General features: G+C 42.4%; 1 protein-coding gene across 1 annotated transcript in view; it reads left to right on the top strand.

Annotated features, from left to right (window-relative positions):
- Positions 1–243: 243 nt before the first annotated feature.
- The window catches only part of Mtr (5-methyltetrahydrofolate-homocysteine methyltransferase), a 74,590-nt gene continuing 52,375 nt past the window's right edge, over positions 244–22,458 (top strand). The window contains exons 1-10 of the mRNA XM_021216107.2: positions 244–499; positions 4,706–4,920; positions 8,341–8,430; positions 9,765–9,834; positions 11,915–12,007; positions 13,928–14,034; positions 16,927–16,989; positions 17,483–17,577; positions 19,746–19,846; positions 21,656–21,717. Coding sequence (XP_021071766.1) covers positions 4,711–4,920; positions 8,341–8,430; positions 9,765–9,834; positions 11,915–12,007; positions 13,928–14,034; positions 16,927–16,989; positions 17,483–17,577; positions 19,746–19,846; positions 21,656–21,717 — 891 coding nt within the window. The 5' untranslated portion in view covers positions 244–499; positions 4,706–4,710. The remainder of the gene's footprint in view (positions 500–4,705; positions 4,921–8,340; positions 8,431–9,764; positions 9,835–11,914; positions 12,008–13,927; positions 14,035–16,926; positions 16,990–17,482; positions 17,578–19,745; positions 19,847–21,655; positions 21,718–22,458) is intronic.

The following is a 22,458-nucleotide window of genomic DNA, read 5'->3' as shown; positions in this document are numbered from 1 at the left end:
TGGAGAGGTCTTTGGGAGCCATTTCCGGAACTCAGAGAAGAGACGCTCTGGTCTCCATAGGGACCCAGTACTCTTCCATAGGGCCACGAAGCAAAGCCTCCGACGATTGGTTACGACCAACAGCCTATACACGGCGGCGAGGAGCTGTTGAGGCCCAATCACATGCCGGGGAGGGGGCGGGCCCTCCTGCGGGAGGCTAGATTGAGCCGAGAGCTAAGGGCGCTGTGGCACTCGTGGCGGTCTCCAGGTCGTCTACTCCTTTAGTCTGTCGCTGCGGCCTTGCGCTGTGGCGGGGAGCCCTGCGCTTGGGGGTTCGGTCAGGAGCGCGTGCCCGAGGCGCAGTACCCGGAGGCCCCGTGCGTCGGCTCTGGAGCTTCAGGGATCTTGTCAGGCCAGAAAACGCTGGCCGGAGCCGCCCGCGGTGGAATTTTTTGGAGATCAAGCCTTCCCTGCTGGAGGAGGACGCTTGGCGGCGTGTCGCCTGCGCTGTTGTCACTCGGTAACTCCTCCATCCAGGTCTAGCGGTTCTGTGGGTGCCTCGGGCTCTCCAAGGTGCTTCTCCTTCGGAGACGCAGCTCGGAGTTCGGGGGTGACGCGGTCCTTGCTGGGTCTCTTTCCTCACTCACCGGCACGCGCTCGGTCCGGTGGCGGAGCGACGAGCGGTGCCTTTTAGCGTTGCAACTTCGAGCAACAACTTCCCGCGGGACTCCTGGGACGTTCTGCATGATGTAACTGCATTCAGTAAATATTTACGGAACGCTGTCTGCCAGAGGCGAGTTCAGGTGCTGGGAGGCCGGTGAGGCAGCCTAGTCAGTTGAACCACGTGGGTTTTTAGTTTCCTTTTCTCTTTACTTTTGGAAACCCTGGTTAGCTTGAAGGTGGGCTGACCGGACTCTCAGTACCCAGGGATGGGGATGGAAGGCGGAATAGTAATCGCAAATGACTCGGATATGGGTGGCTCCGGCCGCCACAATGAGAAAAGACACAGAGGGAGTATAATTTCAGTTTTGAGTATCTTAAAATTTTGGACAGAGATTCCTATAAGACGTGTGAGTGAGGTAAGACGTAGAGAACCAGTAATAAGGACATCAGATTCTGCTTGCCCAGCGGACAAGAAGCTCTGGTTTAGTTAATCCCTAGCTTTGCATAAAACTAGACTCGAAGGGTCTTAATCTTTGTTTTTGTTTTTGAGACAGGGTTTCTCTGTGTAGCCCTGACTGTCCTGGAACTCACTCTGTAGACCAGGCTGGCCTCGAACTCCGAAATCCGCCTGCCTCTGCCTCCCAAGTGCTGGGATTAAAGGCATGCGCCACCACGCCCGGCCGGCCTTTTCTTTTTTGTTTTTGCTTTTGGAAGGGTCTTAATCTTAAGGCTATATTCTCTGTAACATAATGAGTTCAAGACCAGCCTGGGTCACATGAGATCCTGTTTCTTTTTAAGACAGAACAGTGAGTATGGTATGGCATAGTATGTAGCCCTAGGAGGAGGGTGGATATCTGACAAATAGGGCTGGTAGAATTGTTCTTGAAACCGGTGGGACATTGCCCGACAGCACATTGCTGTTGCTATAAAATAAGATCGCTTTTTCATAGGGTTATGGTATAGTTATTTAATCTTGTAGGGCTTCACACTTCTTCCTTTCTTTTTAGAAAAAGAAGAGTAATTTCTTCTTTTGAATATAGTTATTGCTGTCAGCAGAAAGCCTCTGAAAACTTAGAATAGATTGAATAGTGATCAAATAGCTTGAATTTTGTAGAACATTAAAGAAAATGGTTGACTATTTGCACCTGGCCCTGCTCTTGTCTCCACTTTCCTCCATGGTTTAACATCAAGTTCTAGGCCCCTTACCTGTAGCTCAGAAATCTATCTGCTTCTCTCACCTATGTGTTGGCATCACAAACACGTCGCTTTAACATCCTAAAAGACCCTTAGCCACTGGTGTCCAGCTTTTGTTTTTTTCTCTCTGTGTTATTTCCTGTCATGCTGTCAAGTCTTACGGAAGAACTAAGATTACTGAACTTCAAGGTTGAACTGAAAGCTGGATGTGTCCCGGGCTGTGGATATGGTTCAGTGGTGAGATGCTTGCCCAGCAAGCGTCAAGTCCAAGAGTAAATCCCTCTAGCAGGTGGTCAGGGAGAGGCTATAACCCCAGACCCAGTGAGAAAGTTTCAGCTGCAGCTTCTAGTGATCTCTTACTTCTCCCTTGCATGCTTTTATGAACTTAGCTACGAAAGACTAATGGAAGAATGAATAAAAGGAGCCAGTGAATGGGTAGCAGCAACTCAGGCCTCTTCTGGCTTTTAGAAATTAGTGGGAGAATATATATATATATATATATATATATATATATATATATATATATTTCAAAGATGAGATAATATGTAAACAGATGCCTATAAAATGCAGCAAATCAGTTCGAACTAGAGATTAGAGACCGCCAAGTGAAAGAGGAATCCTCCAAGGAACTTGGGGGGGGGGCAGATATTAAAATAGCCACGGTGGGAAACCGATGAGAAGGCATTGAGGTAGTTTGCTTATTGTGCAGAAAAGAGAAGTATTTTTTTACTCTACGCCATTTTGTCCTGTGAAAGGGAAGTCCTTTTGCGACCCACATTAAGGCCATTCTCTCCAGAGGAGCTGTGTTCCTGATACTGTAGCATGTCACTTACAGGCCCATATATTAGGAACTAATTGTCTTATAACTTCTTATTCTTTAAGTTGGCTTGGTTTTCACTATTTTGTTTGCAGTGCTGGGGGGGGGGGGGCTAGGGAATCTGCTGTAAGCTTTTGTACATGCTAGGCAAGTGATTTATCCTGAGCTGTGTCCCCAGTCTTAGGTAGTTCTCGGTTGCTACCTGACTTTATGTTCCTTTCAGCATCTGATGGGTGCTGTAACCAGTTAGTCCTACATCTGTTTATCCTTTGGAATATTTGCTGTGAAGACAAATGGCACCAAGTCAAGAAAAGGAAGAAAAGAAGAAGAAGGAAAAACAAAACCTAAAAGAAACACCCGATCCTACAAAGCTGTAGGATCTACTCAGACTGGGGAAAATACAATGTGATGTTGCTTCTTGGGCTTATTCACCAGGACGGTTCTCGGAACTCTTTTCTATATAGTACTTATTTATTTACATGCACACAGATGTTAAACATAGAGCATTTCTGATCATCTACTGGGAGTTACTGTGAAACCATGCCTTCTTTTAGTCACCCAAAAAGATGTGTCAAAGAATCCATTCTACTTAGAGTAGTCATCCCTTCTTTACTTTTCTGCTAAGATCAGGCATAGAATCTGCTCTGTTAAGTTAAACACGGGATAGTCTAGACCTAATGAACTGAACACAGAAACTATGAGGGGGGGCATTCTTTACAGAAGAATAAAGTTTCAGTGAATGCCCACACTATGCTAAGGGAAAGGACAATCATTAGGAGGATTTGGTTTTTAAATTTTCCTTATTGTTTGAGGGGTGGTTCGGGTATGTTGGTTTGCACATGTTGGCTAAAGTTTCAGGAGACCTGTTCTTCCCTCCCACCATGGGAATGAGGAGACTCAGGCTCTCAGGTTTACACAGTAAGTACTTTTTCCTTCTGAGCCTTCTCCTTGGCCCAAGGGGATTTACATCTCAGAGAAGGTTCTGATGGTAATTAGGAATGCTGGTCTCTAATGATAATTAGACCTAGTAAAAGATAACCTCCTACTAGAACAATTAGTGGTCTGGCCTCTTAGGATAAATTGTACATTAATTACTCTTTAAGGATAATAAGCATATGGATGATGAAGAATGATATTTTATTGTTGTTTTGAGAAAGGGTCTCATGTAGCCAAGGCTGGCCTCTGAACTCCCTGTATAGACAAGAATAGCCTTGAAGTCCTGATCCTCCTGCTTCTGACAGTGTTGGGGTTACTGGAATGTACCACCATGCCTGGCTAGCAGGAAATTTTCAAGGACCTGTTGTGGAGTTTTGTCTTCAACTTCCTCTCATTTATTACCTGTACTCTTTTAATCTGTTTGTGTTTGCTACTCATGATTCTCTTGTTTCTGTAGACTCTTTCATATATACCCATATATTTACATATTTCTTTCTAGATTTCAGAATTTGTATGTGTGGGAGTTTGGTTGTTTATGGTATATAGTGAACTGTTGCAAAGATGAACATTTACATAAGTACTGTTACAAAGATGAAAATTTATATAAATACGGTAGTTAATTGTTTCTGTCTTTTATGCTCATTCACTAACCCATTAAGAACCAGCTGTATTTTGAAGGTCTGATTGGAATTACCACTGTTCAACTGTGATAGCTTTATAGAATTAACAAAGACAGTCCTGAAGAGTTCTGCAGCCTGGCCTAGGCTTATGCTCCTTAAACAATTGTTGACTTTTTTTCTGAACTCTGAAACAGAACTAGCTAAGCCTGCTTCACCATTGTTTGGGGGATTCATCTGTGCTCTGTGATATGTAAGTCATTTTATTGTAAAGAAGTGTCAGCGTTTTTGACAGCGGTTTGCTAGGGCTGTAGTTGCATCTTTTATGAGGTCTGCTTATTCCGTGCTGAGAGTTATGGGTTCTATGTCTTTCTTTTTCCTCTTGTGCTGCTGGAGATCAGACTCGGGGGTCTTACACACTATGCACTGTCTACCCCTTACCTAAATCCCCCACATATCTACTTCCATTCTTTGAAGTCAGTTTTTACTTTCTTTAAAGGAAAGATGAAGAAAAGCCTGCAGGATGAGATTGAAGCCATTCTTCGGAAAAGGATCATGGTGCTAGATGGTGGAATGGGGACAATGATCCAGCGGTACAAACTAAGTGAAGAACATTTCCAAGGTCAAGAGTTTAAAGATCACACCAGGCCACTGAAAGGCAACAATGACATCTTAAGTATAACTCAGCCTGATGTTATTTACCAGATTCATAAGGTGAGTTATTTCCAGGCTCCTAAACGTTTCTTCAAGTTATTTCTTGTATCAGTCTCAGACTGTCGTGGCCTTTGCTCTAGAAAATATGGAAAAAGGACGTGATCTATTTGAAAAGCTGGTGATTGATTTAAAAACCAAGTAAAAGTTCCACACTGTGTTGGACACTTGGGATAAGCAGGTGAAAAACACAGGGTATTTAGTTTATTGTTTTTTGGTGTTTTAGCATTTAAACTTCTGTTGAAAAACCATAAATTGTGGAACAAATTAGAAGTTCCATGTTTGCCTATTAAAACCTTGTAAAGAAATACTGGATGGGTCTTAATTTGTACTGCTATAAAAATTCTCAGATTGGGTGGCTCAAACAACATTTCTGTCTATCTATTTACCATCTATCTATGTATGTGTGAGGGTGTTTTGACTGTATGTAAGCATTTGTATCATGTTATTTATTTATTTTATATGTATGGGGTTTGACTATATGTTTGTATGTGTGTCGTGTGTGTGCCTGGTGCCCAGGGAAGCCAAAAGCGGGTGTCAGACCCTTTAGAACTAGAGTTTCAAGTGGTTGTGAGCTGATGTGTGGGTATTGGGTATCAAACCTGGGTCTCCTCGAAGAGCATTCGATGCTCTTTAACTATTGAGCCCTTTCTTCAGGCCCTGGCGTTTATTTCTTACGGCTCATAACCCTGGGAAAGTGCATCATTGAGATGCCATTAATCTGGTGTTTGTTGAGGGCCCTCCTTTACTTATCATAAGCCTTTCTTCCCATTGTGTGGCAGGGTGCAGGCAAAAGAAAGCAGAGCTGTTTCTTCTAGTGGGTACGCTGAGGTCTAAGTGATAGGCCTTTCTCTACCAAGATTTACATGTTATTTTGTTTATTTTGTTTGTTTTTGTTTTTTCCCAGAGCTGAGGATCGAATCAAGGGCCTTGCTTGCTAGGCAAGCACTCTACCACTGAGCTAAATCCCCAACCCCCATATATTAAATTTTAATATGACTTTAGGAGGTACCCTTAGGTTTGTTTTCAGTTCTTTTTTTTTTTTTTTTAAATATTTATTTTATTTATATTAGTACACTGTAGCTGTCTTCAGACATACCAGAAGAGGGCATCGGATCTCATTACAGATGGTTGTGAGCCACCATGTGGTTGCTGGGAATTGAACTCAGGACCTTTGGAAGAGCAGTCAGTGCCCTTAACTGCTGAGCCATCTCTCTAGCCCCTGTTTTCAGTTTTTTTAAATACACACACACACACACACACACACACTCTGTGTATAAATTAATACATTAAATTATGTATATAAAATAAATATATAAAAGTGTACATATATATATTATGTTCTATAAAATATATATATTTGAAATTTGTGTATGATGTTTTAGATCCATGTATGTCTGTACTGCATGGATGCCTAGTGCCTGTAGAGCCTGTAAGACGGTGTCTGATCCTCAGGGACTGTAGTTACATATGGTTGTGAGCTGCCATATGAATGCTGGAAGTGAAACTGGGTCCTTTGGCAGAACAGCCAGCTCTTAACCTTAGAACCATCACTCTAGTCCCCGTTTTTGCTTTTTAAAAATAAGAATAAATTCCTGTTTAGCTATTGCTATAAATTGCTATCCTTCTCAGATAACTACTATCGGTTGGTGCCTATCTTCTTTTTTTTTGTTCCTCTGAGACAGGGTTTCTCTGTGTAGTGCTGGCTGTCCTGGAACTCCCTCTGTAGACCATGCTGGCCTCAAACTCACAGAGGTTCTCCTGCCTCTGCCTCCCGAATGTGGGAATTAGGAGCACTGCCTGGTTGTAGACTTTTTATTGAACATTTATATCTGCATAGAAGTGAGTAGAATATGTGTTTTAAATTCAGTGGTTGTATGCATAAGTTACTTTTGTCATCTCTGCTGAAATAGCTGGCAGAAATAAAAAGAGGTTATTTTGGCTCATAGAGAAGATACAGCTCACTGTGTCAGAAATGCATGATAGCAGCCGCTTGCTGTATGGCATTGATCATGTTACATTGTGTTCATTAGGGAGCAGGGGGAGATTCCTTCCTCCAGCTGGGCCCACTTCCCAAGGCTTCTACAACCTCCTGGAAGGCCTACCAACCAGTTGGGACCAAGTCGTTAAACATGAATCTAAGTACAGTTTACAGTCACACTGTAGCAATATGCTTTACACATTGTGTTTCCTTGTTCATGGTGCTTTGGACGGCCTCCCCATGTCAGAAACATACAGTAGCCTTTTTGGTGTCACATGACATATAATAAAGTTGTGTTAGTTATCTCCTTGATGACTGCTATTATAAATGTGCTCATGTTGGTTTTCATTTTTAGTTTGTTTGTTTGTTTTTTGTTTGTTTTGTTTTGTTTTGTTTTGAGACAAGGTTTCTCTGTGTAGCCCTGGCTGTCCTGGAATCACTCTATGGACCAGGCTGGCCTCGAACTTAGAAATCCACCTGCCTCTGCCTTTATTTTTAGTTTTGCAAACATTATGAGCTTAGGGAAGACTGAGTTTGTTGACTGTTAGAAAATCAAAGGAGTCTAGGCTGTGAGTCAGATTGAGATGGAGATGTTATCCAGACAGACAAACTAGGAAGGCGGGTTTTAAACAGCAGAGTGGTAGGACACCAAGTCTCGATGATCCAGGGTGTGTGTGTGTGTGTGTGTGTGTGTGTGTGTGTAGACAGTATGCTCAGATTTGATGCCTTAGTCATGGTGCACTTATTAGTGCAAATCAGCTATGTTAAAGTAGGGAGGTAAAGGGAATAGAGCTGGTGTCTTCTGAGTGCCCAGGGTGTGCCAGACACTTGAAACGCTGGCTGATATTATGCAGACGTTACTACAGGCAGAGATGGTTTTAATACTTTGGACGAGGAGGCTGATGCTCAGAAAATTTAAGGAACTTGAGAGACAGGATTCTTGTTACTGCCCACCCACTGCCCCTTGAAATATCTTATCTATATATTTTTTCCCCTTAAAAATGGCAACAACAAGCTAGGCATGGTGGGCCGGCATTTAATCTCAGCAGCATCTGAGTTCAAGGCCAGCCTGGAGTCTGAATTTATGTTCCGTGCTTATGTATTAAAACATGCCTTTCTGTGAAATTCTTGTACCTGCTTGCACCTCTAATTTTTTTTGTTTTTGTTTTTGTTTTTGTTTTTCGTGTAGCCCTGGCTGTCCTGGAACTCACTCTGTAGACCAGGCTGGCCTCGAACTCAGAAATCCACCTCTGCCTCCCAAGTGCTNGGATTAAAGGCGTGTGCCACCACTGTCCGGCTGCACCTCTAATCTTAAATGTATTGTTTTAAATGTTGGTTAAGATGTGGTTGGTTGTTAGTGACAGACACGAAAGGACATGTTTTGTTATTGGGGCCAGGGACTCTTAAATTCACAACTGCTGACTTACTATCTTTTATTGCAGGAATACTTGCTGGCTGGAGCAGATATCATCGAAACAAACACTTTCAGCAGTACTAGTATTGCCCAGGCTGACTATGGCCTTGAACACTTGGTGAGATTTTTATGTCTAATATGAGTATTAGTATTTGCTTCATTGGAGGTTGGTAGCGATAAAATCCCCCAAGCGGCTGTCAGTCTAAGCCCAGTGATGAGGAATCAAGGTGCTTATGAGGATAGCAGTCTATTCATTTTGCAAAGTAAGAGTCATATAACAGTGTGTTCTTTCGTGAAGGCGACATTTCTGACAGTGGTGACCTGTACGTGTCAGTAAATGGCTGTGGCAGTGAGATGGGCCATGAGCCACAGTGCACCAAGCCCTGTTTAGGATATCCCGGTTTGCTAATTGCATAATTTGAGGAGGCAGTTAAAGGAATTAATACAGATCACAAATCTAGGAACACTTGCCTGGAGTGTGGACAGTTTCTGAAGGGTCCTTTTACTTATTGTAGACTGCTTCACACGTGTGTACCTACTTGCTTGCTTTTTCCCAGAGTTAAGTCTGTGATTCTTACTCAGATGGAAAAAAATTATTTATTTTTATATGTTTGAGTGTTTTGCTTACATATGTCTGTGTACTCCTGAGTGGGTTTGGTGCCCATGGAAGCTATAAGAGAGTATTGGTTCTCCTGGAACTCAATTAATAGGTGATTGAAAACGACCATGTGGGTGCTGGGAATTGAACTCGGGCTCTCTGGAAGAACATCCAGTGCTTTTAACTGGTTCATCTCTCCAAGGCTGGGTTCCATGTGTAGCTCTGGCTATTCTGGAACTTGCTGCATAGACCAAGCTGGCTTCAAACTCAGAGATCTCAGTCTCTTTAGTGCTGGGATTAAAGGCATGTACCACTACCACCCAGCAAAATTTTCAAGGTGTTAATCTTCAGAAAGTTCAGAACTGCTTCTTCCCCACAGAACTGATTCTTCCCCAGGAAGATGATCAGGGCCAGGGCGAGCTGCCTTGGGAGCCGCCGGCTGGTTCTGCAGTGGATGAGGCTGTCCTAGATCTTAGGTTTCCTTCCTTACTTGCTGGTGGTTTTCCCATTAGAAGACTTTCTCTCTCCCTCTCTTTTTTTAATTCCTCTTTTTCAAGACAGGCTCTCCTTATATAGCCTTGGCAGGTTATGAATTCAGTCCCAGCTTTCCCAGTGCTAGGATTATAGGTTACTATACCTAGGCTAGCATATTTTATTAATCTGTAGACTATGGCTGTATCAGCGTATTTGACCTGTTGGATGTCCAGATATCAGCTTACAGAGTTTGGTCTCACTCACACCTCCTTGGTCCTTACTATAGTGCCTTGATGAGTTAAATGAGAATTAGCTAGTTACAGATCCCTTACTGGATGGAGGAAAAAGCAGGACAGACTAACCAGTGGTTGATATGTTAGGCCTACCGGATGAACAAGTGCTCTGCAGATGTGGCCAGAAAAGCCGCTGAGGAGATAACTCTGCAGACAGGTAAGGGACGCTCTCCTTTCTTCGTTGCATACACACAAGTCCTTGTATGTTCTCAACTCTAATGTGCAGGTTCCTCTGACATGATGTTTGGCTGGGAGCAGATAATTTACTTATTTGTAGGGTACTACTCTGCAGTATCATAGTGAGCCATTCAGTGTCTGTGTAACATGACACTGTCTCCATGAGCCTTCTGCTGTTGCTCATAGCCTGACTTGGTAGATAGGCTCATGATGCTCTATGTACTTAAACCTGGAATAATTTTCCCCCCTTGGAAGCACATCACTGGGTCATTATAGCAACTGGCTGGTTTGGTTTTGGGTATTATTAGAGGATTGGATCTTATCCCTGTGAAGCTGCTTCATCCTCGTGCTCAGCTTCCTGAGCAGTGATTGCCTTTGAGCATTTTCCGTGTAGTCTGCCAGTGACCTGACTGCTCTTCCTGGCTGACGGAGGATATAGCATTAGATTTAGTCTTGATGGGACTTGGAAAGTGGTTCCTGAAATAATTAACCTCCTGGCTGACTGCCATCAGAACACTTTGGCTGGGAGGAGGCTCAGAGATAGGAAACACTGTAGAAGAAATAGATATAAACTTATTGTCAGTAGCAGAGATGTGAAGAAATTGCTAGGAAGTTACAGGCAGCATACTAATGAAGACCAAAGCAATTGTTGAGGCAATCTGTCTTGGGGAGATAGTGTTTAAGTTCATGGACTTACAGAGCCTATTACCCCAACAGAGGGGTGGTCACAGGCTATTGAACCGGCCCAAACACCAAAGATAAGTCTATTTTCCTTACATCTATCAGTGCCTTTATTCAGCTCTGGAGACGAGGAAGAACATTTGGGCCTGTAACCATTGCACAGGCTACAAAATAATTTCTTTTCTTTTCCTTCCTTCCTTCCTTCCTTCCTTCCTTCCTTCCTTCCTTCCTTCCTTCCTTCCTTCCTTCCTTTCTCTCTCTCTCTCTCTCNCTCTCTCTCTCTCTCTCTCTCTCTCTCTCTCTCTCTCTCTCTTTCTTTCAAAATTGTCTTAGAGTCCAAGGTGGGTCTCAGCAAGTGTTGCAGAGGGGAACCTTGAACTACTGATCCTCCTGCCTCTACTTCCCAAGTGCTCGAATCACAAATGTGTGCAGTCATGCCTAGCCACAGGGTAGATTATCAGCTAGTTGTCAGCCTTTTCCTGTGTAGTTGTAAAGCACGGCCTATGTTACTATGTTTCTAAAGTCATCAGGCTACAGTTATAGGACTCCTGGCTTTTGTTCTGATATGCATAAGAGCACAACTTCCCAGACTGCTATAGAAACAAGTTTACTTCTGGCCTAGAGGCAAGATATTTTTTAAAATGTAGACTAGAGCAATATTCATTCTGCTTCATACTAGGATCTCAAGCTTTATAATTGTTAGTTTGGATTTAGTATTTACTTGAGTGAAAGGCCTATAGTATAAAGCTGTAAAGCAGTTTACATTATGTTCTAATGTGAGGCACCTTGAATTTTTCTTAAGGAATAGGGAGGGAAGTATGCCAACACACAGCTTTAATAGAGATTGCGTGCAGAAATACTTGGATTGAAAGCTTGAGAGTTCTTTTGAATCATTATGGCAGTAATGTTTATATGTCCCTTTTATTGTGTGATTTTCCTAGTCATGACAAACATGTTAAGGTAATTTGTCAGTTGTCTCAGTGACATAAAATTAGGTAACCTTCTATTAGTTCAATACAAGTTTTGTTTCAAATGGGACTTTTTAGGTTTCTGACTTGTGGGTTTTTATAGCCTTGTATTCAAGGAAGGTCTCCCTCACCCCCTTCTTTTTTCTCTATGGGGGGGGGTCGTTGAGCCAGGATGAGTGCCGCACGTGTGCCAGGGAAGCACCCTACTGCTACCATGTCGTAGCCCTCTTTGTTTTATTGAGATTGAGTCTCACGAGGAAGTCCAGGTCAGCTTCAAGCTCACAGCCTCCTGCTTCTGCGTACTGAGATTATAAGCGAGTCTTACTGCACTTGATCCTAAAGTCTGTGGATTCATAGCAGGAGGCTGAGCAATTTGTGACTTCACACTTTTTTTTTTCTCTTTTCCCAAAGGAGTCAAGAGGTTTGTGGCTGGAGCTCTGGGTCCGACTAATAAAACACTTTCTGTCTCCCCATCTGTGGAAAGGCCAGATTATAGGAACATCAGTGAGTATTCACATCCAACCATAGACCTTGGGGAGGTGCTTTAGTAATGTAAAAGTGAGACCCCAGAAATGTGTGACTGTACCCGTGTCGAGGGCTTACCGTAGAGCCTGCAGTGCTCACCAGCAATGTGTGACTGTACCCGTGTCAAGGGCTTACTGTAGAGCCTGCAGTGCTCACCAGCAATGTGTGACTGTACCTGTGTCGAGGGCTTACTGTAGAGCCTGCAGTGCTCACCAGCAATGAGTGACTGAACCCGTGTCCAGGGCTTACCATAGAGCTGCAGTGCTCACCAGCTGGCTGCTGTTCTTACTTGCACTTGCTTTCAGTTCCTGGTGATGTGTCAGTGCTTCCTATAAAACTAACTACTATAAAATACCTGCTGTGTTGTCTCTCTCTTCCTATCCTTTAACTTTTTGGAACTTTTTTTTTGGTTTTTGGAGACAGGGTTTCTCTTTGTAGTCCTGGCTGTCCTGGTACTCACTCTGTAGACCAGGCTGGCCTCAAACTCAGAAATCCACCTGCCTCTGCCTCCCAAGTGCTGGGATTAAAGGCGTGTGCCGCCACGCCCAGCTGGAACAGTTTTTTGTAAATCTTTTTTTGAGACAGGAGCTGACACAGCAGTCCAGGCTTGGTGGCCTAGAACTCTGACTCGTCCATGCTACTCTCTGCTTAGAGGCAGTCTTTTCATCTCAGCCTTCTGAGTGGGGGCATTTCAGGTATGAGCCACCATGCCCAGTTCATATCACCTTTTACTTGACCTAAACTAGCCTTATCAAGATAAATTATCACATATAAACTTGCTTTGTTCAGATCTGACCAAAAATTAGACGTGTAGGTCAATCTGTGAGCATTAACACTGCTTAAAAAGGATTTAAAGTCCTAGAACTAATTATCCATTTGTGGTAATGGATTTTGTTTAGGTGACAAATCCAGGCAGGCACAGCTTTTGAGATTTTGTTTACTGAATTGTGCGTGCTGTGCTACCGTGCCTCTTTACTAAGAGTGGCTCTTCCCAGGCCGATGTGTGGTCCATGTTCTCTGGACTGGACGTGACAGTGGGGAGCCTGTTCCCAAGCCGTTTGGGTCAGGTGTAACTGCATAGCCAACGTAAAGGTGGTATATAGCTAGGTCTCTGTGAAGTAGCTGGGCGTTTTTTTGTTTTGATTGGGAGATAAAGTGAGAAGACAGATGATTTCTCAGCAGAAACAGACGCCACAGGGCATTTTAAACAAAGCTTACCTAGTTGTTACTGAACACTGTTGGCTGAGTCAAAAATTGTTTTCTAGCGAGGATTCTTGTCTGAGATGAGGGATGGTGAAATCCGTGGGCTCATAACTTCTGTTAGAGGTTTACCTGTGATGTATCCAGATGTCATTTGCCTTATTGTATTTTATTTTTATTTGGTGTGTGCCTGCGTGCAAATTCAGATGCAGCATTGAGTCACCTGGAACCTGAGTTAGAGGCAGTTGTAAGCTGCCTGATGTGTGTGCTGGGACTAGAACTCTGGTCCTCTTGAAGAGCAGCAAGTACTCTTAACCACTGAGCCATCTCTCCAGCCCATTTCTTCGATTTATCTTTTAATAGATAAGGTGATGTGTGGGAAGAGTGATATGTTTATTCTAAATATGTGGAGACTAAAGAGCATAGTTCAACAAGTCAGTGTGCCCCACTGCAGGCTCACCTGTGACCCCCACTGCCGGCTCACCTGTGACCCCCTCTGCCCAGGATGAGTGGCAGCAGTTTAGGAGCAACCTTGCTGCTTATCCCCTTCCGCTGCACTTGGTTCATGGTGTGCTACCTCAGTCCACTGCGGTTTTAACCATCATTAGTTCACAAGTGCCAGGCTTGAGCTTGGTACCCCCTGGTGTCATTCTGAAGGTGTGGGTTTCTGATGCACTGGCTGTTTGGTTTATTTTGCAGCATTTGATGAGCTTGTTGAAGCATACCAGGAGCAGGCCAAGGGACTGCTGGATGGTGGGGTCGACATCTTACTCATTGAAACAATTTTTGATACAGCCAATGCCAAAGTAAGTTGGGGGGAAAATGGAGAGGGATGACGGGGTAAAGAATCTTCTACAGTTAGAAGATAATAATAGCTGTTACTGAAGTTAAATAAATGTTTTGTGTTTGCTCCATTTTTGTCTGTCCCTGATTGATACCACCTTACCTGAGTCTAGAAACCATATTTCCCTTTCTGTGATTTCTGTCCTCTGCTCTTTTTTCCTATTGGATTTTTAAAATATAAGCGTATGTGTGTGTGTCTGGGTATATGTCTGTACCCAAGTGCCCAGATTCCAGACGCATCTGATTCCACCTGTAGCTGGAATGTTATGGGTGGTTTTGAGCTGCCTGATATGGTTGCTAGGAATCAAACTTGGGTCCTCTGGAAAAACAGTCTGTGTTCCTAACCACTGAACTAGCAGGTACACAAGTGAAAAAACTCACGGTATTGGGTGGCTAAACAAGAATACAAAGACTAGGATAGCGTCTTTCTTTTTTAAAATTTGGTGAAAAAATACTGAATTTTCAAGTTTTTAAATGTGTTTGCTCCATTTTTTATGCAATTGCATGTGTGAGTTTATATATATACATATGCATATATGTATGCATGTGTAAGGGGGCACGAGGAAGATGGAAGATAAGCTTGGTGTCATCCCCAGGAATCCTTAACCCTTTAAAGGATGCTGCCCACTGCCTTTAAGACTTCTCATTGTTCTGGATCTCTCCGGTGAGACTGGCTAGCCGGCAAGCCCCAGATCCTTGTTTCTGCCTCCCCAGAACTGGGATTACAAGTGTGCACCACCACACCCCGCTTTTAAAGTGAGTTCTAGGTATTGAACTCAGGTCCTCATGCGTATAAGGCAAGTGTTTCATCAACTGAACTGTCTTTGAGGTTTAGTTTGTATACACGTGTGTATGTGTGTGGGTGTGTAAATGCCACAGTGCATCAATGAATAGTGGACAGTGTCGGCGGACAACTTGGGGAGTCAGGCCTCTGTTTCTACCGTGTGGTCCCTTGACCAAACTTAGGATATCAGGCTTGGCAGCAGGCACCTGTACCCAATGAATCACCTTGTAGGCTTTTTATATTAGAAGTTTCCCTCATGGCATACTTGGAGTTTATTTTGGAGTATGAAGTAGAACATTTCTTTAATCTTTTTCATTTTATGTGTTTGGGTATTTTTGCTTGCATGCCTGCCTGATGCCCACAGAGGCCAGAGAGGATGTGGGATACCGGAACTGGGTTACAGAGGGTGGTGACATGTCGTATGGGTGTTGGTAATTGAAAGATCAGCCTGTGCACGTGACCACTGAGCTGTCTCTCCAGCCCTAAATAGTCATTATTTCTCAGTGAAATGAACATGCATGAGATGACCTGTCCTGGTTATTTTTTGACAACTTGGTACAAGCCCGGATTGTTTGGCAATAGAAAACTTGAGTTCTAGTTGAATGCTTCTGTCAGATTGACCTGTAAGGAAGACTGTGGTTGATGTGGGAGGGCCCAGCTGACTTGGGAGGCAGAGGCAGGCGAATCTCAGAATTTGTGGCTGACCTAGCCTAGGGCTACACAGTGAAACCCTGTCTTGAAAAACAAAGAAAAACAAAACCAACAACCAACAAGTCAGCATGCCAACAGCAACAACAACAACAACAAAAAAGACTTTAAGGATCACTTTTTTTTAGTTATAAAATAGGAATTTCAGTTTCGTTATTTTTGTGATGCAGTCTTGCTATTTAGCCCAGACTGACCTAGAACTGGTCTCATGGGCTAGCTTCAAACTGGACGTCCTTCTGCTTCAGCCTCTCACGTATTGAAGTTACAGGTGTGCATCACCACATCCAGCATTCAATATTGTCCACTTAAAGACTTCCCATGACAAAGAAAAAGCCCTCCATCACCAGGAGAGTTCATATTAATGACAAGTTGCATTCCAATTTCAGAGGTGTTAATCTTCAAATCAATTACACTAATGATAAAAGGAAGAACTAGGACTGGAGAGGTGGCTCAGCGGTTAAGAGCACTGACTGCTCTTCCAAAGGTCCTGAGTTCAAATCCCAGCAACCACATGGTGGCTCACAACCATCTGTAATGAGATCTAACGCCCTCTGCTGGTGCATCTGAAGACAGCTACAGTGTACTCAGATATAATAATAAATAAATCTTTTTTAAAAAAAGGAAGAACTAGAATACATTGCTTGGAACTTAAGCGTGCACTTTTTTTTTAAAGATTTATTTTTTATTTTAATGTAAGTACACTGCAGCTATCTTCAGACACTTCAGAAGAGGGCATCAGATCATGGTTGTGAGCCACCATGTGGTTGCTGGGATTTGAACTCAGGACCTTCAGAAGAGCAGTTGGGTGCTGTTACCCTCTGAGCCATCTCACCAGCCCAAGCGTGCACTTTTAAGAGTGAAGTAGTTTCACAGCCCAAGCTCACGATGAATTTTCCAGTGATGCTTATTATTGGTTCATAGACCTACCTTTGATGTGTATGAAAGGCTGAAAGAATAGGCAGAACATTTTTATTTATATATGTTTATTTTGATTGAAGGAGGAACGAAAGAAAAGCTAACTCTTTAGTTCTTCAAAGTAAATAATTAGCTTGTTAGGTGAACTCAGATTTTTTTTTTTTTTTTTTTTTTTGATATGGTGCTGGGGGTTGAACCCAGGCCCTTGTCCATCATGCTAGGCAAGGGCTCCAGTACTGAGCTCTTTCCTCAACTGAGCATTTGTTAACGTGTGCATGTTACCCCAGAGAAGGGGCATTACGGTTATGTATTTAGGGAAAATCTCCTTTCTTCAGCTTTGTGCGTATACTACCTAAAGTGGTCTTGGGAAAGGATTAGTGTGATCAGGCAGTTAGATTGACCTTGGGTCTCTCTCAGAAATCCTCTTTTTTTTTTTTTTTCTTAACAGGCAGCCTTGTTTGCGCTCCAGAACCTCTTCGAAGAGAATTATGCTCCTCCTCGGCCTATCTTTGTAAGTTCTTAAATATGTGCGTGATAACCCCGCACTCCCTTTAAAAAGAAAATCCTTTACAATTAAGGTTTCTATTGTAGTTTCCCCTCCCTGGAATAGTAGAATGAAGTGATCTTTTAGAAACCACCCTTCTGTTTGCTTCCCTCCTATCAGTAGGCAGCTTCCCTTTGGAGAGATGGAAGATGAGCCTGGAAGTGGTTGAGGAAGAGCAGGCTGTTAAAAGGATCCATGCTGTCAGGGCTTGCCGAGGGATGGGCTTGGCTGCCTGTGCTGTTCTTGCCTCTGGCTCTGCCTTTCTCTGTCCTTCTTCCCCAGGCACTTGTCACATGTCCATTCTGACACTCAGGCAGCACACTGTGCTATTGAGTTTGAGTTCCACTGTTCTGTTCTCATGAAAGAACAAAGAACTTGTACTTGTTTGTTGCACTTTGTCTTTGTGACCATAGTCTTTACCAGAGTCTATATTGTTGCTTTGTTTCCATCGTTAATTCAGATTTCTGGGACCATTGTTGATAAAAGTGGGCGGACTCTTTCTGGCCAGACTGGAGAGGCTTTTGTCACCAGCCTGTCTCATTCAGACCCCCTGTGGTAAGTGACTCTTTCTTTTGGGGCACTTCTACTGTAGGCTACATAATGTGTCCTCAGAGGGGCCTTGCTTCTGCGTTTCCCCTGTGCTATTTCCTTTGTGACTGGATTTCCTCTAGACTTTCAGACTTGACTCTACGGGCTACAAGCTACTGTAATGTTGACGTCAGGGGAGCAGCTCTCATACCTTTTGGGCAACAAAATGTTTGCCTGCGAGTCTTCAGCTGCTTTAGGTTATTAACAGTTTATTTTCAGAATAAAGATTGCAAGTGTTAATGCAGTGTCTATCTGTGGGTAACCAGAAGCATCCATCCTAGAATAAAACAAGGAATGTTAGAGATCAGGTTTTTATTTTTTAAGAGTGGAAGGTTATATAGAAGTTAACACAGTCATATATGATAAGGGCTAACATATGAGAGACTGTTGTTTAATGATTGACTGTTATCACAGACTCCTCATTAACAAAGAACATTAGAATCCCGTGTCATTATTAACTTGTCATTTATTGAAACCCTGCTATGTGTCCTTGAATGCTGGGTAAGTGAAATAGCCCACATGAAGGAGAAACACTTCACTAAGTAAGAATGTAGAACACGGTTCAGTAGGTAAAGTTCCTGGCTTCTAGGCTTGGTGACCTGATTGGATCACAAGGACCTACACGGTAGAGGGAGAGAGCCCACTTCTGCAGATTATCCTCTGATTCCCAGATATGCACGCCTCTCTCATTTTCCCTCTTTCTAAATACAAACGGTAAATTACACGATACTGTACAAAAACACTGAAAGAAATCTGGCCATATGCACTAGTGAGTCCTTGTATGACTCAGAGGTGACTCTTTAGAGATGGTAACATCTGAACTATGTTGGAAGACTCAAGCCTGAGTTTGCTCAGCGGGGAGACAGGATAGATGCATTTGTCAGAGTTGACTTAAGGCCAGTATGAGAACTGTGTAGTTGATGAAGATGGCCCATATGTGATGGTTTGAGCTTTACTAGAACCCTTAAGAACAGCATTACTTGCTGTTTTGAAGACTGGTTGGCTGGGTAACGTCAAGTATGGAAAAGACAAAGTAGCATTGGAACTAAGCTTGGAAAACATTCACATATCCTTACTAGTAATAGCACAATGTTTTGCAATGTTATTTATATGATACTGAATCTAGGTGACAGTAGTCTTGATTACTTTTCTGTTGCTGTGTTAAAACGCCATAACCAAGACAAATTACTAAAGAAAGTATTTAGTTTAGGGCTTATAGTTTAGAGATTAGAGTCCATGACTGTCACAGTAGGGAAGATGGCAGCAGGCAGGCATGGCCCTGAAGAGGTAGCTGACAGCTCACATGGTGAGACATAACCACTGAGCAGGGAATGATGCCACTCTTAAGAAACCTTAAAGCCTGTCCCCTAGTGACACACCTCCTGCAACAAAGCCATACCTCCTAATCCTTCCCAAACAGTTGACCAGCTGAAACATGTGAGGCTTTGGGGCCATTCTCCCTCACACCACCACAGCAGCCCAAGATGAAAGTTACCAATGTACTAGTAAAACAGGTAGACTGAAAGGGTGTGTCTGTTCAGGTCTGTTCAGGTCTTTTCAGGTACAGGTTGACCATGCATTGGATCTCCTCTTTTTTTGTTTTTGTTTGTTTTTTTGAGTCAGCATCTCATGGATCCTCAGATTGGTTTCAGACTCACTGTGGCACTAAGTAGGTTTCCTGCCTCTACCTCCTAAGTGCTGGGATGACAGACATTGACCATCAAGCCTGGACTTGGACTTAGCAGTCTTAAGGGAAATGTGAGGATCAGTTGAAAGGTGGTGATCAGAGAATCATGGTTGCTTTAGACCAGGTACAGGTTTATTTAAGAGAGAAACAAAAACAAAAACAAAAACCAAACTGAGTAAAGCCCAGTTTTCTATATCTCTATCTTCTACACTCCTTGCCTCTACTTTTGTCAGTTTTCCCTGTTAACATCTTGCCTTGGTGTGATTCACTCTTATACATTATTAACTGAATACTAATCTATATTAGAACTTAGAACTAATCTATATTAGAACTGTACAGTCTATGGATCACTCCAATTATGTGGTGACACATATATGACATTGTAACTTTTATGCATAAATATTTTGAATGAAATGATGATGACTCTAATATCTGCTTGTTTTTCCAGCATTGGATTAAATTGTGCTCTGGGTGCAGCTGAAATGAGGCCTTTCATTGAAACAATTGGAAAATGTACAACGGCCTATGTCCTCTGTTACCCAAATGCAGGTGTGTTTAAGGTTGGGGTTGCACACGAAGAACTCTATATTCAAGGCATGGTAAATGGGGTGACAGATTTTCGACTTGAAGAATTTGTGTTGTAGGCGTATGTGATGTATATGTCTGTGTATGCGTGTATAGAGGAGGGAGGAAGAGGGAAGGGGGGTGCTCAAGTATATGTGTTTGAGACTCAACATGAATTTTGAGGGGAAAAGAAGAGTATTTGGGTATTTATCAGTCTACTTAGACCTGAGAACAGTTTTGTACAACTTGATGTTTCAAAATAGGTTGTAACTTCAGGGAATTTGTCTAGCTATGTTGCTAACATGAGTTTTGCCATGTGAATGTAGCCAGAGAGGCCAACATAAGAAGGGTCCCTTTCCTGTTTCATTTTATTAGCAGAAAAGCTATGGGTAATATTCTGTGTTGTTATGTTCTAAAGGCTAAGATTTCTAGTTAATGGCACATAAAAATTTCAAAGATATTTGTAGTTCTGAAACTATCCAATTAATATTGGTGATTTGGTCTGGGCTTGCTAGATTTCTCAGGGAATGTTTTGAGCACTGTTCATCTATTTAGAGCTAAAAATAACTTTTTGTATTTTTTTTATCTATGTATATACATTAAGAAAATTTAAACAGTTTTATTAGTATCTGTATATGATCAGTATGTGTGTGTGTGCAATTGCATGTGTGTCATGGAGTACAAATGGAGGTCAGAGGATAACTTTTGGGAATTGGTTCCCCTTTCATCGTGGGTTTTGAGACTTGAACTCAGGTCATCAAGCTTGGGCAACAAATGCTTTTACTTGCTGAGACATCTCACTGGCCTTAAATGAATATGTTTAAAATGCATAATAAGGCAGCCAACAGTGGTGGCTCACGCCTTTATTCACGGCACTTGGGAGGCAGAGGCAGGCAGATTTCTGAGTTTGAGGCCAGCCTGATCTACAAAGTGAGTTCCAGGACAGCCAGGGCTATACAGAGAAACCCTGTCTCAAAAAAACCAAAAACCAAAACCAAACCAAACCAAACCAAAGCAAAAAATAAATATGCATAATAAGGGTCTGAGAGATGGTTCTGTGGTTAAAAGCACTTGTTCTTGTAGAGGACCTGAGTTCAGTACCCAGCATCCACATGTTGGCTCACAACTATCTAAACTCCAGTTCTAGGAGTTCTTCACCCTCTTCTGACCCCTGTGGGTATAGGCACACAGGTGGTGCACAGGCATGAATCTGAACAAAATTCTCATACATAATAGATAAATAAACCTTAAAAATGCATAATGTATTTTATTTTTGTTTAGTAAGTAAGGGCAGAACATGAATCCAACAGGAAATTACATAGTCAGAGGTTAATGTATAAGTTACACTAAAGAAAGAAACATTAGTTTAGATACAAAGCTGTCACAAGCAATAGGTAAAAGTTTCACATGGGAGATAGTTGAAACTTTTTATGCCTGAAACACAGTTGAAATACTTGCCTAATTTGAAGGAAGACTGGTTTTTAATTGCATTGCATGTCAAATGTTCATTAGTTCAAAGGCCATGGGAGTGTGCATGGGGTATTTTTCACACACGGTCTTATAAAGAGAATGAATTAGCTTGGAGATGGAGATTGGGGCTCTAAATTTCTGTTTAATATGCAAAAGTAAAGTAAATGTTCTCCAGATTTTATTTTGCTGTACTATTTCTGATATATAAATACTATGTAATTTACTTTTGCAAGCAATTATCATTTTACTATCAATAATAGAATTGTATAAATTTTAGAGCACTTGTTAAGAGAGTTTTGAGTAATGGTTGATGTTCTTTCTCAGGTCTTCCCAACACTTTTGGCGACTATGATGAAACACCATCCATGATGGCCATGCACCTGAAGGTCAGCCATCCTTTCATTTCAGTGTTGAAGGGAGGGATAGTTACTATGTTATTTTAATGAATAAACTAATTAACTTTGTGATCTGGCTTGTCTGGCCAAGCTGCTCTTAAATTTGCTATTCTTTCGCTTCTGGAATAGTTGGGATTATGCAGGCATGTGCCACCATGCCTGATGGAAGATGAAATTTAGATTTAGCATATTTGGATGCAGAATTTTCCCTCAAAATCTAGTGTATAAATTACAGAGTAAAGTTTAGGTCCTCTGAATTAAGGTAGTGGAGGCATAAGGGAGGGTTAGCTGTCTGCTTACTTACTGATGGGTGGGAAATTCTCAGTGAGATTGTCTCCAAACTAAAATGAGACGAGACTCTCTACAGTGTCACTTCTGCAACTCTACCAAATAATTTGATTTACTTCAAGCTGCTCCATGGACCAAATGTCCATGTGACTACCTGTTACCTGCGGATCTTCCTTCTCTTGGTTGTACTCGCTGTTTTTGACTCTGTTTTTGAGACCGTGTTATGTACTGCTGTTGCTTAGTGCATTCATTTCCTAATGCAGGCTGTTTTCCTCCTCCTCCTCCTCCTCCTCCTCCTCCTCTTCCTCCTCCTTTATTCTTTCCCTCTTCCTCTTCCTCTTCCTCCTCGTTTCTCTTTCTTTCTTTCTTTCTTTCTTTCTTTCTTTCTTTCTTTCTTTCTTTCTTTCTTTCTTTCTTTCTTTCTTTCTTTCTTTCTCTCTCTCT

Source organism: Mus pahari, chromosome 16, assembly GCF_900095145.1.
Source record: "Mus pahari chromosome 16, PAHARI_EIJ_v1.1, whole genome shotgun sequence".
Taxonomy (NCBI): domain Eukaryota; kingdom Metazoa; phylum Chordata; class Mammalia; order Rodentia; family Muridae; genus Mus; species Mus pahari.
This window is presented reverse-complemented; position numbering and strand designations above follow the sequence as displayed.